This window comes from Apaloderma vittatum, unplaced genomic scaffold (genome assembly GCF_000703405.1).
Source record: "Apaloderma vittatum isolate BGI_N311 unplaced genomic scaffold, ASM70340v1 scaffold10083, whole genome shotgun sequence".
Taxonomy (NCBI): domain Eukaryota; kingdom Metazoa; phylum Chordata; class Aves; order Trogoniformes; family Trogonidae; genus Apaloderma; species Apaloderma vittatum.
Window position 1 is genome coordinate 61,739 of NW_009708609.1, and position 13,990 is coordinate 75,728.

Here is a 13,990-nt window from a genome sequence, read left to right on the forward strand (position 1 = left end):
GAACTGCACACCAGAACTCCTCTGGTTCCTGGGTCTGAAAGGCTCGCAAGCACTGAGATGCTCAGCAGTACTGTAATTGTCACTTTCTTGTGTGATGACTTGATGTTGGCACATGCTCAGCTGGTATTACCTGTGGCTCTCTGCAAGGCACTCAGACACCAGACTTCTTGTTTAGGGCAGTAACACCCAACTCCTTTTTTGTAATGTCTTTTCATCCCTAGCTAATGAAAAATGATGTCTGTCATGTGGTACAATGTCTTCTCAGAACATCAAGATGCTTCACTTGTCTCTCCTCTGATACAAGGAGGTGCTTTAATTTAGTCAAGGATTAGTATAAGTGCAGTGGGGAGACAAAAATCGGACTTGCCTTCCATGCTGAAGATTTATTAGGTACCTTATAAAATAATTCTGTTTTCAGTAAAATGAACACAAAGGGAAAACCAGTTGAGTGTTACATAGGTCCTAGTAAGTCATTCTAATGAATAAATTAAATCACAGAGTTATATTTTGTGTATACATTAGGCTTATTGGCTACTAAAACAATTGCCATTTAAACAGGAGAATTTGTTTTTAAAAAATCCTTTTGTAAAATTCAGGACCCGTGTTTGCCCCAGGGCTGAGGTTTCAACGTTTTGTTTAGTTTCGGTGTTCTGATCTTGATATAGTCATAGGGTGACAGAGAGTTGGACCCGTTATCTCGAAGTGGTCTTTAAGAGACATATTGAAGAGCCCTACTACCTTTTCATTGGTAAAGGCACTGAAGCGGTGCCAGCTCTGATGCTCATGGCTCAGTGAGGATCCTTACTGAGGGCTGCCGCATGGGCACAGCGTACTTCTGGGATAGTACTGCGTGGTGTAAGGTCGGGAGGGAAATAACAATCAGACAGTTTTACTGAGAGATCTAAAGTTCTGGTGTGTAGAGAAATTTAGATGCCCTTTATTGCCGATGATACTAGGAAATAAGTGAGGCCCTACAAGGTGACATAAAGGTCTAGCAGGAGAGTGGTGATTCCTCTCCCTGCATTTCTACAGGGTTCAGAGGTGAGTGTGAGGCAGTGACAGTCAGGGTATCCTTAATCATAGAATGGCCTAGACTGGAAGGGACCTTAGAGATCATTTAACCCAACCTCCCTGTCATGGGCAGGGACGCCTCTCAACTAGATCAGGCAACACATGGGGACCGAGCGGGGATTGAACCCAAGACCTTGGTGTTACCTGCACCGTGCTCTAACTGACTGAGCTAACCAGCCCCCTAATGAAGTGCAGAGAAGCCAGTTCTAATAAAAGCTTTTATATCCTCAGCTATCATGTGTGTGCTCGTGTGTGCAAGCAATTGCACTCTAGTAATGTCACCTTTACAGTCTTTGATTCTGAACGATTTAGCTCTGTAACGCCTGCTTAGGAATTATCTTGGTGCGTTATTAGCAGTTACTTACCTTCATTGCAATTGCTTGCTTGCTTCAATGTGCTCTTGTGTACCAAGTTCCCTCCAACTACTTGCGAATTGTGTATTTTGTTGCTCCAACCAAAAAAAATAAACGTTGAAGGAGATCAAGAGTAGATGAACTTTGTTTTGAGAAGGGAGTTGGAATAGTGAAGCACACACAAGCTCGTTTTTGACACCGAGTTGGGACAGTTTGTCCAACACCTGATGGAGCTGAAAAATGCTTTAAATATTCTTACCTTGTTTCAAGTAAAAAAAACCAAAACAAAACACAAACCCCCTAGATTTTAAAATTATGTGCCTACATATGTCTATTACTACTTAAGATTTTTAGCAAAGAGCTACTTAAGTATTTGGGCAAAGTTGTATATGATAAAAGAGCAAAAGTTTGTTCAAATTTAGTGTGTTATTGTAAGTTCAATTTAATACAGTAACCATTGTGATTTAGGATTTAAGATCTGTGATAAGCTTTGATAGTGAGGCATTCCTTGCTGTAGGCCACTCATATGTTGACTTATGGCAACATGCTGAGTTTGGAGAGAATTCGTCTGTGCTTCTTTTAAAAACTGGGGGGAAGAGTCCACAGTCTTGAAAAGCGTGGACCTAGGATCTGCTGTATGATGGAAATGTGGGTAGGAAATGGTACTGAACAGTTCTGGTTGATGTTTCCAAAAAAAAAAAAAAAAAAGTCTTACTTACCAGTAGTGCTCATCACAAGAGTTTTGACTATCCCAAGCCTTTATGTTTTCTTCTATCGTAAAAAAACAAAGTATCGTAACAATAAATCACAGTTTTGACTATCCCATGCCTTTATGATTTTCTTTGTCATAAGAAAACAGAATCTTGTAACAGTAAATTATTACTTTAATAGCATTAGAAATATGTCCTCAGAAATGCTAGCTCTTTCAGATAATTTCTATGTTGAAATTTCCTTGCAGATGAGTTACTTCAGAAAGAGCAAAACTATTCTGACGATGTTTTGGCCAATATGATCAGCGAACCCAGAATCAGCTATGGAAATGATGCTCTCATGCCTTCATTGACGGAAACTAAGACCACGGTTGAACTTCTTCCAGTGGATGGAGAGTTCAGCCTAGATGACCTTCAGCCATGGCATCCCTTTGGTGTTGATTCTGTTCCAGCTAACACTGAAAATGAAGGTATGTGCAATAGGGGGAGAAACTACAAAATATTTTGAGTTGAGCTTTGTGGTTTCTCTTCATGTTATTCCCTGAAAATTGACATCTCTCTGATGTAAGCACGATAGAGGTTCTCAAATGTGAGTTTATAACTGGTCTACCATGTCATCTCTATCTCTTTGATGGAGCAGCAAATCCCAGCTAAAATGTGGAATTTAAACAGACAGTAAATTTCAGTGCTGAGCTTATTTTCCTTTAAAGACAAATAGAAATAAATTCCAGCAAATTATGAGTGACAGTCTTATAAAATACATGACGGTTAGCTAAGGGAGACAGATAAGTTGTTAGATTTGTGCCATGATGAAATGAGTGTTTTAGTTAGGGAAGAGGTTTTTATTTGCTGGCATAAAAATGATTACAGATCCAGCACAATCCTAGCATGAGAGTTGATTTTATTCCCCCCTGCCACTGGTTGTCTGGAATGTACTGCAGAAATGTTCCTGCATATTCAGCAATGCAACTGGCTTGTGAAAACGTCTTTTCCTGAGAAGTGGTTTATGTTGTTTATGGACTAATTTATTGACGTGTCTGCATAATACTTGAATAATTTATCTATAATCTGGAATTGGTAGTTTTTTCAGGTGCCTAAGCAAATTAATCAGAAATCTGAGGGGCTTTGATCATTGTCATTCAAGTTCCTCCTGTGTTTGTTTTCCTTTATCAGTTCAACTCCACCATCATTAGTGATAAGTTAATCACAACAGTGAAAGTTTGTTACTGCAAAGCAGCAGTAGATTCACAGACGCTGGAGCTACAGTCTTTTTTCAGGCAAAACTGTGTTTTGTGGAACAGCAAATAAATAGCAAAAACTCTCCTGCCTGAGTAATACACTGTTTAATTATAGATGCTGTATGTTTTAATGCACTACACTGTTTGTTGAAGCACTTCTTAATGTTTGTTGTGGGAACATCTTTTAACTTTCATGCCTTTAATTGTTGGAGTTTAGGTGGGGTTTTTTGATATCAGGATTGTATTTGTCATGGAGCTACTGCAGCAAACAATTATGTTAAGCCAACCGTTATTAGGCTTTAAGTCTGCACATTTAAAAACAGAAATTATTTAATGCCTTAAATCTCTTCAAGTTCTTCATTGCACTTCTCTGTCATCTACCCAAAACACAGTGTTGTTAACGTGATCATGCCTACAGTACCTTCTTTCTCTCTTTAGATACCCTCTCTTTCCATAGTATCAAAGGGGAATTTCATAGCCTCATCTTTTTCCTTTGTGTTTGTCTCCCACCTCCTTGTTCCAGAAAAGCAGGGCTAAGTGTGCCTTTTGTGCCCCTTCCCATGCCTGTTGTTTTTCGTGGCCATCATCTAGTCCCAGGCTTTGTCTGCGTTGCTTCCAAAAGAAGTAAATAACAAATGACACAATTTTCTCCTCCTATTTTTTTCCTTCTCTTTTTTCCTTTCCCTCTTCACCGAAGATCTTGCATTGTCTGTTTTTCACAGTCAGTTCCCCTTATGCAGGGAGGTTTTTGTATTTTATGCAGTACTGAGCACATTATTGCCGTTTCTTAACAAATAACCACTGATCAGTTCAAAACTCATATGATAGAGAAAGCTCAGATACTGTAGGATGACAAAACCATTTCCAGTGGGACCATTGATGTCTGAGAGGCAACTGAACAGATCCTGGAGCTGGCCGGGTTATGACCTGGGATCTCACTCCCTCCAGCACAGTCACAATGATGGGGCTTGTTTTTAACAATCCATCCTGGGAACGTGTAATCCAAAACATGACTGTGGCAAAAGAGGAAGGAAAGGCATCTATTAAATCTGTGTTTCAAAGTATTCTGTGTACAACCAATAAAGTTAAAATACTACAAAAAGTACCTTAAATTTGTCGTTAGTTCCCATGCCTGTTTTCTTCCATGGCCGTGACCTAATCCCAGGTTTCACCCGGAGATATTAATAATGGTTTGGATTAGTACATTGGCATGTAATCTCAGGGTTTCATAACTCCATCTGAAATCTTCCCAGTCCAAACTGAATGCTTAGATAAAAGGATAATTTTTATGCAAGCATTTCATTTTACTAAAATTGCTTTTTCTGATGAATGAGTGAAAAACAGCCTAAAAATAAAAAGGCCTTGAAAGTCTAGCGTAAGCCAGTATTTTCTGAAAATATTTTCTTTGTTGTTTCCCTGAGGTAGTATCCCAGTAAATGTCCACAGATATTAATCCAAAGCACCAGGTAATACACTATACAACTTGCATGACCGAACATATATGTAGAGTATTGAGATACAAATTCAGCTAACAAAAAGCTCCCTCAGAGGACACTGCAGAAGGCAGCACCAGACTGTCAGGAAACTGTATTTTAACAATGAGAAACAAACCTTCAGAGGTGGGGGCAAAACCCCAACAGCTGTGAAGCTCTGTCACTGCCAAGATCCCTGGGCATTTTGCCCTGGACTGACTGGGTTCAGCACGTTACCCTTTGTATTTTACCATGAAGTTACAGTTAGCCTTAGTGACAAAGGATGCCCTGGAAGGGGAGGTTGAACTAGATGATGTTCAGATGTCCCTGCCAGCTTCTACCATTCTTTGATTCTGTAAAGCGTGGCTTTTGTGAACGTGCTTATGACTTGGCCAGTTACTCGCTTCGATGCTGTTCTTAGGAGCTGAGCATCACATAGCTCTCCTTTCTTGCTGGTTTGTACCAGCTTTTGAGCTTGTTGATTTACCTTTCTTTTATTTTTGAAAAGAGAGGCAGCCACATTCTGTCTTGCTTTTTCTAGCATTAGATATGAGGTGGAGTGTGTACCCTGTATGAAGTCTGTGTAATCAGTGTAAGCAGGTATATACTGATCCAGTTTTTTGAAGCTATTTGGAACTTAAATTTTCAGTCTTAATTCTGTGTACTTCTATGCACATGGAAATGTATGTTCAAGAGAAACAGGTTCCAGAGCATCAAAATTAATACAGTTTTTATAATAATACATCTTAGAGTTTTGATTACCAATAAATGATGTAATAGGTTTAAACAACTGCTCTTTATATCAGCCATTATGAGGTGTCATAGCAAGCGGTGAGGAAGCCCACTGACAAGGTTTTTCAGAGTTAACTGCTCTTAGTGCATACATCATTACAGGGGCAAGAGAAAGCAGGTTTTAAAATGCAACAAATTCAAAAGGTGGCAGCCCAGAGCTCTCCAGAAAACGTGTTTTCTTTGTGCTGTGTTGCCTGGGGCATGCTGCACTTAGGCACCTGGAGTCATGATTGCTTTGGAAGAGCCTTGGCTCTGAGCTTTTGCCTTCAGTTTTTGCCCTGCAACTCATTTGTGACCTTAAGCGGGTAATCACTTTTGTATCAGTTGTGAAGTGTGCTGGTAATGTTTGCCTTTTCCCCTGTAAAGCGCTTTCAAAACTATAGATGAGAAGAAAAATTATTCATTGTTAATACTTTGACCTAATTCTACAAATACTGCATTACCCTGAGATCAGGTCCATCCTTTTCTCTCTTCCCCTACTCTCATTTTTATTGCAACCCACAACCAGTTGCGCATTTTGAATAATGTTGGGCCTCAGTTGTTTGTTTCCTTTGATTTTTTCCCACTAAAAATTACTGCTGACCTACGTGAGGATTGGCACCTGCAATACTGGAAAACCTAGCAGAAGACTTAAGTAGGAAAATACTCAAAATTGTAGTTTTTAGTTAAGGATGGAAATCAGTTATTTTATAGCATTGTGTAAGAAAAGCAATTACATGGTCTGCTAGTGCCACTCTGAATTGCTGTGAAGCAAATGGTTTGATGGCTTGTCTGTGCAGCACCAGACCAGCTCTGTGAAAATTTTGCCCTTCTGGAAACACAAGCGAGAGATGTGCAGATGCAGTTCTGGTCTGTGGCTGCTATAAAGCTGAGTTACTGCTTTTTTCCGGAGGCAGGAGCTATTGCAGTCATCTCCTGTGTGCAAAGGACATGGGGGACATATAGGCTCTCACTTACCAGCATGGTAGGTTGTTTGTCAAGCCTGTAGGAACACTAAGCAAGTGACACAGACTTCCTAAGAAGATGGGCAGTCCCCTCACTTAAGTCAGCAGTATCGTCAGGTTAGCGGGGTTTTTCTGATGCTGGATACCGTGAGCAGTTTGCGACTGAAAACTCTGCTTTTATTAAGGTTACGTGTTATTGTGGCTCCATTACTGCTGATTATAGAAGGTTCATACTTCAATCTGAAATTCAAATGAATGAGAATACCTTGTTTTAAAAAATCTAAATTCCAGGCTACAACATAAAATTTTATTTCTGGATTTAATTTCTTTCTGACAGTGGCAGTTGGGTAGATAAGGAAGCCAACAGTATTGGAATAAAACAGAGAATCAAACAAGAAAAAAAAAAGGAGGTGGAAAACAATCTGGATATTTTAATGAACTTCTTGAGTATGTTCAGTTTAAACTTAATGGAGGCAGTAGATGATAGGTCTAAAAGTTTTGCACATCCTATTTTCTATTAATGCCAGTGAGCCCCTTCAATCTTCAGTTTTAACTGGTAGAGCCTTAGTACAGTAATACAAGAGTTTTTAAACTGTGTATGACACACAATTGAGTATAAAGTGGTGTTTCTCCCTTGCTTCCCTTTCAAAAACCAGAAGGCAAATTTACTGTCTACAAGTCAGAACATATCAGAATGAAATATTGATTGTATTTTTAAAGTGTGCTTTACTTTCTTTAAATGTTATAGCTAGCGCTGTAAAGAATCACTATGGAAAGGAAAGAAAGTGAAATATTGATCGTATTTTTAAAGTGTGCTTTACTTTCTTCAAATGTTATAGCTAGTGCTGTAAAGAATCACTATGGAAAGGAAAGAAAGTCAGGATTCGGTGGGTTTATAAGTTGACATTGATCAAGACCAGCTGCAAACCTCACTCATCACATCCATTCTTCCTGCCAATTCTGATCAGACAACTGGAAAAGTTGGCATATAATGAATATAGTTGCACTCTACAGACAGTAATTCTTTGATCTTGATGGTTGCTCATTTTAAGCAGTAACTAGAATATGATGTAAATTTGACACATCAGCTGTGAAGCTTTCGTTTTGAAGTCATGCCCATCCCTTCCTTTTGTTTCCAGGATTAACTGGAGGCAGATGTTTTTTAGCTGTTGCTTTGATAACTTTGTTTATGCAGTATGTCTCTCCTGCACTGTCCCAGCAAAAGAGTGGTTGACTTTATCATTTTGGGGCATCTTGTTTATTTTCTGTTTGCTTTTTTGTTTCTTTTCTGCACATGTCCAGTTGAGCCAGTTGATGCCCGCCCAGCTGCAGACAGAGGACTCACCACACGACCAGGTATATAACTTGCATGGCTTTTAACTAATCCGTGATTTCCCAGCATGCATGTGGTCTGCTAGAGCTGAATTGATCACCTTTTCTTTGGTATAACCCTCGCTTAAAATGTAATGCTGTGCCATGAGCCAGGGAAGTCTTCCCCTACAAACCCCCGTCAACCTGGGTGAGTGCTCTCTGTGTCAGGGGTGTTTGGGATGGGAACTTGCAGAGGGAATGGGACCCAGACACCCAGAGAATTATTCATATCATTTCATCCCTTCTAGCAATAATACTTTGGCAGGTGCAGGAGACAGGAGACACATCACCCCCTAGTGCAGAGAATTCTTTTAATTTGGGAACATATGATAGAAATTGCAAATCCTCTATGTAGAATAGTTTCTCATAAGTTGGGCTACTAAAGAATCCATGCGTACAATTTTAGAATTGCAAGGGGGTACCAAGATTTTTTTGCTGTGATATTTATCTTGGCTATCTCCAGATATCTAAAAGTTGGTACGTGTATTCTCCGTCTGGATTCACTGAAGACGCCTCTGTATGGCTGTTCATTCTGTTTTGGGATGGAGAGGGGTGATTATTTGTTCTCTGTGGGTACCCTGATTTCAGAGGAATAGCAGGTGACTAGCTTGAGTCAGACTGCAGGTATTTGGAAAAGTTAAGTGGGACAAATTCAACTTTAAAAAGGAAAAGTTTACTTTTCACACTGACTTTTTTTGCTTTTTAGGTTGTTTTACCCCTTGTTTTTGCTGAAGATTACCTAGAAATGGCTGATTCTGTAGAGAGAAACAGCCTTTTGTTTCAGAAGAGGTTAATGAGAGTAGATAGGTGTATTTTAGGATCAGTTATATCATTGCCATGTCATCATTGTGCTTTTTCCTTCAGATCAGGTAAAACTGATCAATCTGTTTTCTTTTTTCCCTTCATCTTTTCCTCCAAATATGCATTAGGTCGCATTACAGGCAACGCCCTCCTAGTGTGTTTAAATCTTTCTAACTCTCCAGTGTTTACTGACTACAGAAATCATTACAGTGGGATGTAAAATAAGCTACCGTGTTACAGCTGTCTGGAGTAGCTGTCTGTTATTGCCTGGCTGGCCAGGTGATATGCTCCTAGCACTGGTTTAGAAGTCTGACATATTTACTTGTGTTCAGAGTCTTAATCCATTCCACGAAGAGAGCCTGGAAAGACGTACAGAGCTAGCTGTACAACATTGCCAAAAATAACAGGATCAGGGAACATCCCCCCCTAATACTGGATTATCTCTGCCTTCTGGATTAGATTTCTTTCCCAAGGGCAGTAATGATGATGTAATCATCACGAATGAAACACGAGTGTGTTGAATCTGAATTTTGTAATGTTAATTCAATCTAGCAGTTTTCTTGTAATGTTAAAGTTAGTGATTGTTAAGCATTTTAAGTTGTCTTGAAAAATCTCCTCTGATGAGGCCCATATTTATTACTGAAGATTATTCCTCCTTGCCTTCTATTTCCTCACACATGCACCCACATGACAGAAACCTTTGGAGTCCCTTCTCTAGAGAAAGGATTTTCTCACACAGCCGCGCTCTAGTGTCAGGTCACGACTCATCTTTGTGAATGCATATGGTAGACTACTAAGGAGAGGTAAAAAAAATATTTCAACGTGTGACCATTGTGTCATTACTGTGCCTGCATTCAGAATTTCACAGCGTAAAGTGTCTTAAAGGTACACGTGAAACAGGGCTTTCGATCCTGTACTTTAGAGCTAAATGTATCAGAGCAGTAAGCAAAATGTATTCTCTTCCCTAATCCTGGTAGACTTTAAGTTCTTTTAATCACCAGTCCAGACTTCTGCAAATTTGTCCTTACTGATACAAATTCTGGCAATAAATGTCCGCCGTATTTTTCGGCATCCTTTAAAAACAACTTATCTGTGATAGAATTTTAGTTTAATGAAAACCTGATAACAGTCTGAGTAGCTTCATAAACAGGAATAGAGGAAAGCAAATGGATGCTTAATTAAACTGTGAAATGCAAATTGGATTCTCATGGTTTAAAAATGTGTACTTTAAAATTGTTTTACTTGCTGATTATAAATAATTTCTATGTTAGAGGCTAAAAAATTAAAAGAAAGGGGGGTTTTATAGTCGCCATCCTTTTGGGATAGTCAGGATTTTATGGTTTGGGACTACTTTATGTGGGGGAAAAAAAAATCTGAAAAATGAGGATTGATATTCTGGAATGAAAAAGTATCCACAGGAGACCTGGAGGCAGATTGGTTAATACATGCAACTGCTAGTAACATTTTGTTTTGATTTAATTGCCCAGATTCTTGTTGATTTCCTGGAAGGTTTGCCCTTTTCAGAGTCCTGACTTTCCAGTCTGTGCTTCTACTTGTTTTGCTCAAGTGAACAAGGTGGTGGCCTGCTTTTTCAGGGTGAAAATACAGGTGTCATGTCAACGTGCAACAGTCCAGTCCTGGGAATAAGAACAAGCGAATGTTTTGTTGGTGTTCAAAATCCTTGAAGAAAATTGGCTCTGAAAGGACTAAGAAAAACATACAAACTCGTGCCCTTTCTTCTCAATTTTCTTTTTGACACTTTCCACTCCCACAACACTCGTATAATCATTGCTTTTTCTTAAAAGTGGCTCAAAATCATGCCGATGATCTTTGTCCCCTTCCCACAAGAGACCTCACTTGTGGTCACAGTACCAAAAAGGAGAACAGCTATTTAGTTGTCAGTAGTATCTGTGATAACTAGAATCTTGTTACTTCACCACATTGTTCTCTCTCTTCCAAAAAATAAGAAGAGGAGAAGAGTTGTCCAATCCATAGAGCAGAAAAGCTCTTGAGCAGAAAAGGACTGAGTTTAAAGCATTTACGGTAATTTAAGCCAGTTATCCAGACCCCTTCCTCTGTTGCACTCCACCTTGGCTGTTGAAGCTTGAATTTGAATCTGATTTTCATCAGTCCCAGTAGGTGAGTAATGTCAGGGGTACCCCATTTCCTGGTATTGATAACAGCACCTGTGTGATTCACGCTGGTGTTTGAATCACGCTGGCGACAGTGCTTCCACACACTGTCCTTCCTTCCGCTTTTTAATTCACAAACAGGGGAACAAAAATAAGAATTATGCCTAAATCCCTTTCTTGTCATCCCTTTCCTGAAAAGGAAGCAGAGATAATAAAAGGTCAAAGGGAAGGGAAATATCTAGATGTACTAAGCAGTCATCAGTGAGCTATTTTTTTAATGCCGCACAAAACGTTAAGAGGTTTATGGCATGTTTCTTGCTATTTATAAATTGCTTCATACACGGAGATGTTAGAAGGCTTCAATCCAGCCTTACAACTTCCGTAGGAAGAGCTTCAAATAGAAAGTCTACCTCTTTGTTGATAGCCTCTCTCTAACAGCTTTTTCAATAGTGTTTCTTTCTCACCCTTACCCCAGAGGTCACATTTTTTAGTAACTCTTTTCTCTTTATGTGTGTGTGCGTGTATATAGAAGCAGACACATTCACAAAGATGTATGTAAAAACGTGTTTAGATACTTGTATAGGCAAACTCTTTTTTACTCATGTTAATTCAGTGGGTCTGATCTGTGAGAACTGAATGAAGATTAGAAGTATCAGCAGAACTTCTGAAATTCAAGTGATAAAGAAAATAACTAATGCTCTGTTCGGAGTAGATCCTGTTCTCATTTGTTGCAACTGTAATTATACCACTAACTTAATTATATCACTCACAGGATACCTGTGATTCAAGTTGCAAGGATTTTGAATATTAACTGTGTTACTACTTTCCTCCATGTAGTACAGTTTGGGCATTTTTTTTGCGTTCTCTCAGCTCTTCATCAGTTGATTGTTTTTGCAAACAGTCAATAATTTTGAGGAAGCATTGCACAGAAAGCTGCTTCTGCGTCTCTGGCCCTTCCGCCAATAACTCATGGCGTGTCTGTCTTTATTACATTATAGAGAAAGCTGAGGGATGTTTTTTGTACGTGATTGCAGAGGCTCTGTAAGCCTAATGGCTCTTCTGCAGAATCATTAGCACATGTGCTGCAGTCTATTTGAGGTGAGGGCATAGAGCAGCTTAGTGAATTATTTATGATTTTCTTGCCAGAAATTGTCAGGGTATTTTTTCCTGCTTTAGTGATGCTATTTCAATATGGTTGTCTTAAATCAACTGTCTGCAGCTCCCAAATGAAAAAAATCACTTCAGTTTTTTTCCATTAGATTGTTTTGTTTCATAAATCGAGTAGTTATTAACTATGAATGCAATTGTATGTGCATATGCACTGCTTCTTCATTGGCATGCCAGAAGTATTACCAAATTTAACTTGTTTTGATTATTCGTTTTCACAAACATTTAAAATAATCTCTGGTACTCTGAGAAATAATTGTTTCATACTGAGTTCCAATGAAGTTTTTTTTTAAAAAAAGATAACATTCCTTTTTGCACTTGTTCTCTGCTTTCTCCAGCTTGAGAACCCTGTAGTCCTCCATGAAGCAAAGCACCATTTTACTAACTTTCAAGCAGACACCAGGAAGTTTCAGCTCCATGCAGTCTTAAAAGTGCTTAGTCCTCAGAGATATCTGAGTTGTCCTTACAAAACTGAGTATATACATTTTAATCTTTTAAGTGAGTATACGATCGTCATTCTTCTTCTCTCATTTCAAAATGAAATGATGTGCACAACGTCATAGGGTCCCATGGGGACAGCAGCTGGTAGGAAAGTGCAGCTGTCTACCTGGGTAATTGTTCAAGCGCTGCATCTTTTCCATACACTCATTTTTTATTTTTATTTTTTTGAATTAAGATTTACCCAGATAAAGCTGTTTACTACACTCCTAACAGACCTTGATTCAACAAATCTTGCCTTGTTTTCTCCATTACTCAGATATGGTTCATGGGCATGAATTTAAATGTTTTCCTGAATGCAGTCGTGGCATCTGTCTCTGAAACGTGCTACTTTGGGATTTCATGAAGCAGAGACCACCCAGGCCTGGAAGTTTCAAGGGCCTCACTTGCAGGTTTAATTTTTAACCTTGAAAGTAACTGGAAGAGCACAGGCACAGCTAACACTGGTTCAGATCCTTGCAAAACAAAATGACAAAATCTTGCCTGGCTGTTACTTAACCAGTAGATGAAGCAATTACAAGCAGCATAGTAGATAATGTACACCTAATTGCATTCTTGGTGGAATTAATTTGATGCTTTTTCTTATCCTTATTAAAGCCTAAATATATATTTGCACAAACAGAAAAGTTCATCTGTGTGAGAATAGTATGTTCCCCAAAGCAGCTACTTGGATTTTATTTCAGATGAGTAGTTTTTAGCTCTATATGATTTCTTATTTTTTATTTTTTCCTTTAAGGGCAAGGAAAGATAAGGTCTTCATACACTGCTCTTTTTGATGTTTGGAGGTGCGTGTGCACACACATACATATGTACACATGTGTGTATAAAAGTAGTTAATATTGTTAATTAACAGCAATAAAATTAAAAGCTCATCATAGATAACTTTTTTTTATTTTATTAGATGCTTTTAAGCCGGTTTCTGAAGGCTAGATAGTTTTGTCAGATTTTTCTTAGCAGTTGCAAGTTGATAGTTTTACCAGCTGACTTGTGGCATTTTAAAATTGAATGAATTGGGAATGCAACTCCCTAAAGATAGTATGTAATTCAGAAGAAAAGGCACTAATAGTTATCATTATTTGTGAATTTGCAGTGAGGCTGTTGCTCTCACTTTTCTTCTTGTACATTGACTTCTGGGTTTGGGTTGTGTAGTCTAGACTTGGTAGTGAAAAACCATCATTTTGCGTCAGAATTAAAGTTCTTGTCATATCATTAACTTTCCGTCATATGCTTGTCTTCAATGCAAGAGTAGAATGGTGCTAGGCAGCCCTTAGCTGTTTGTGTCTCACCTGATTCACACACCTCTGATAAAAGTTTTGGAAAGACTCTTTAAGTTTTTCCTTCTTCACTTACTACCTTTGAAAAAGAGATCTTTGATTTTAGCACGTAGATCTAAATTTGTAGTCACCAGGACAGGAAAGTGAATGAACTGGAAATAAAGAGA

General features: G+C 38.7%; 1 protein-coding gene across 1 annotated transcript in view; it reads left to right on the top strand.

Moving 5' to 3' along the window:
- Positions 1 to 13,990, top strand: part of APP (amyloid beta (A4) precursor protein) — a gene marked incomplete at both ends in the record, with an annotated part of 82,993 nt that overhangs the window by 61,168 nt on the left and 7,835 nt on the right. Inside the window, 2 exons of the mRNA XM_009866617.1 lie at positions 2,383 to 2,604; positions 7,883 to 7,936. Coding sequence (XP_009864919.1) covers positions 2,383 to 2,604; positions 7,883 to 7,936 — 276 coding nt within the window. The remainder of the gene's footprint in view (positions 1 to 2,382; positions 2,605 to 7,882; positions 7,937 to 13,990) is intronic.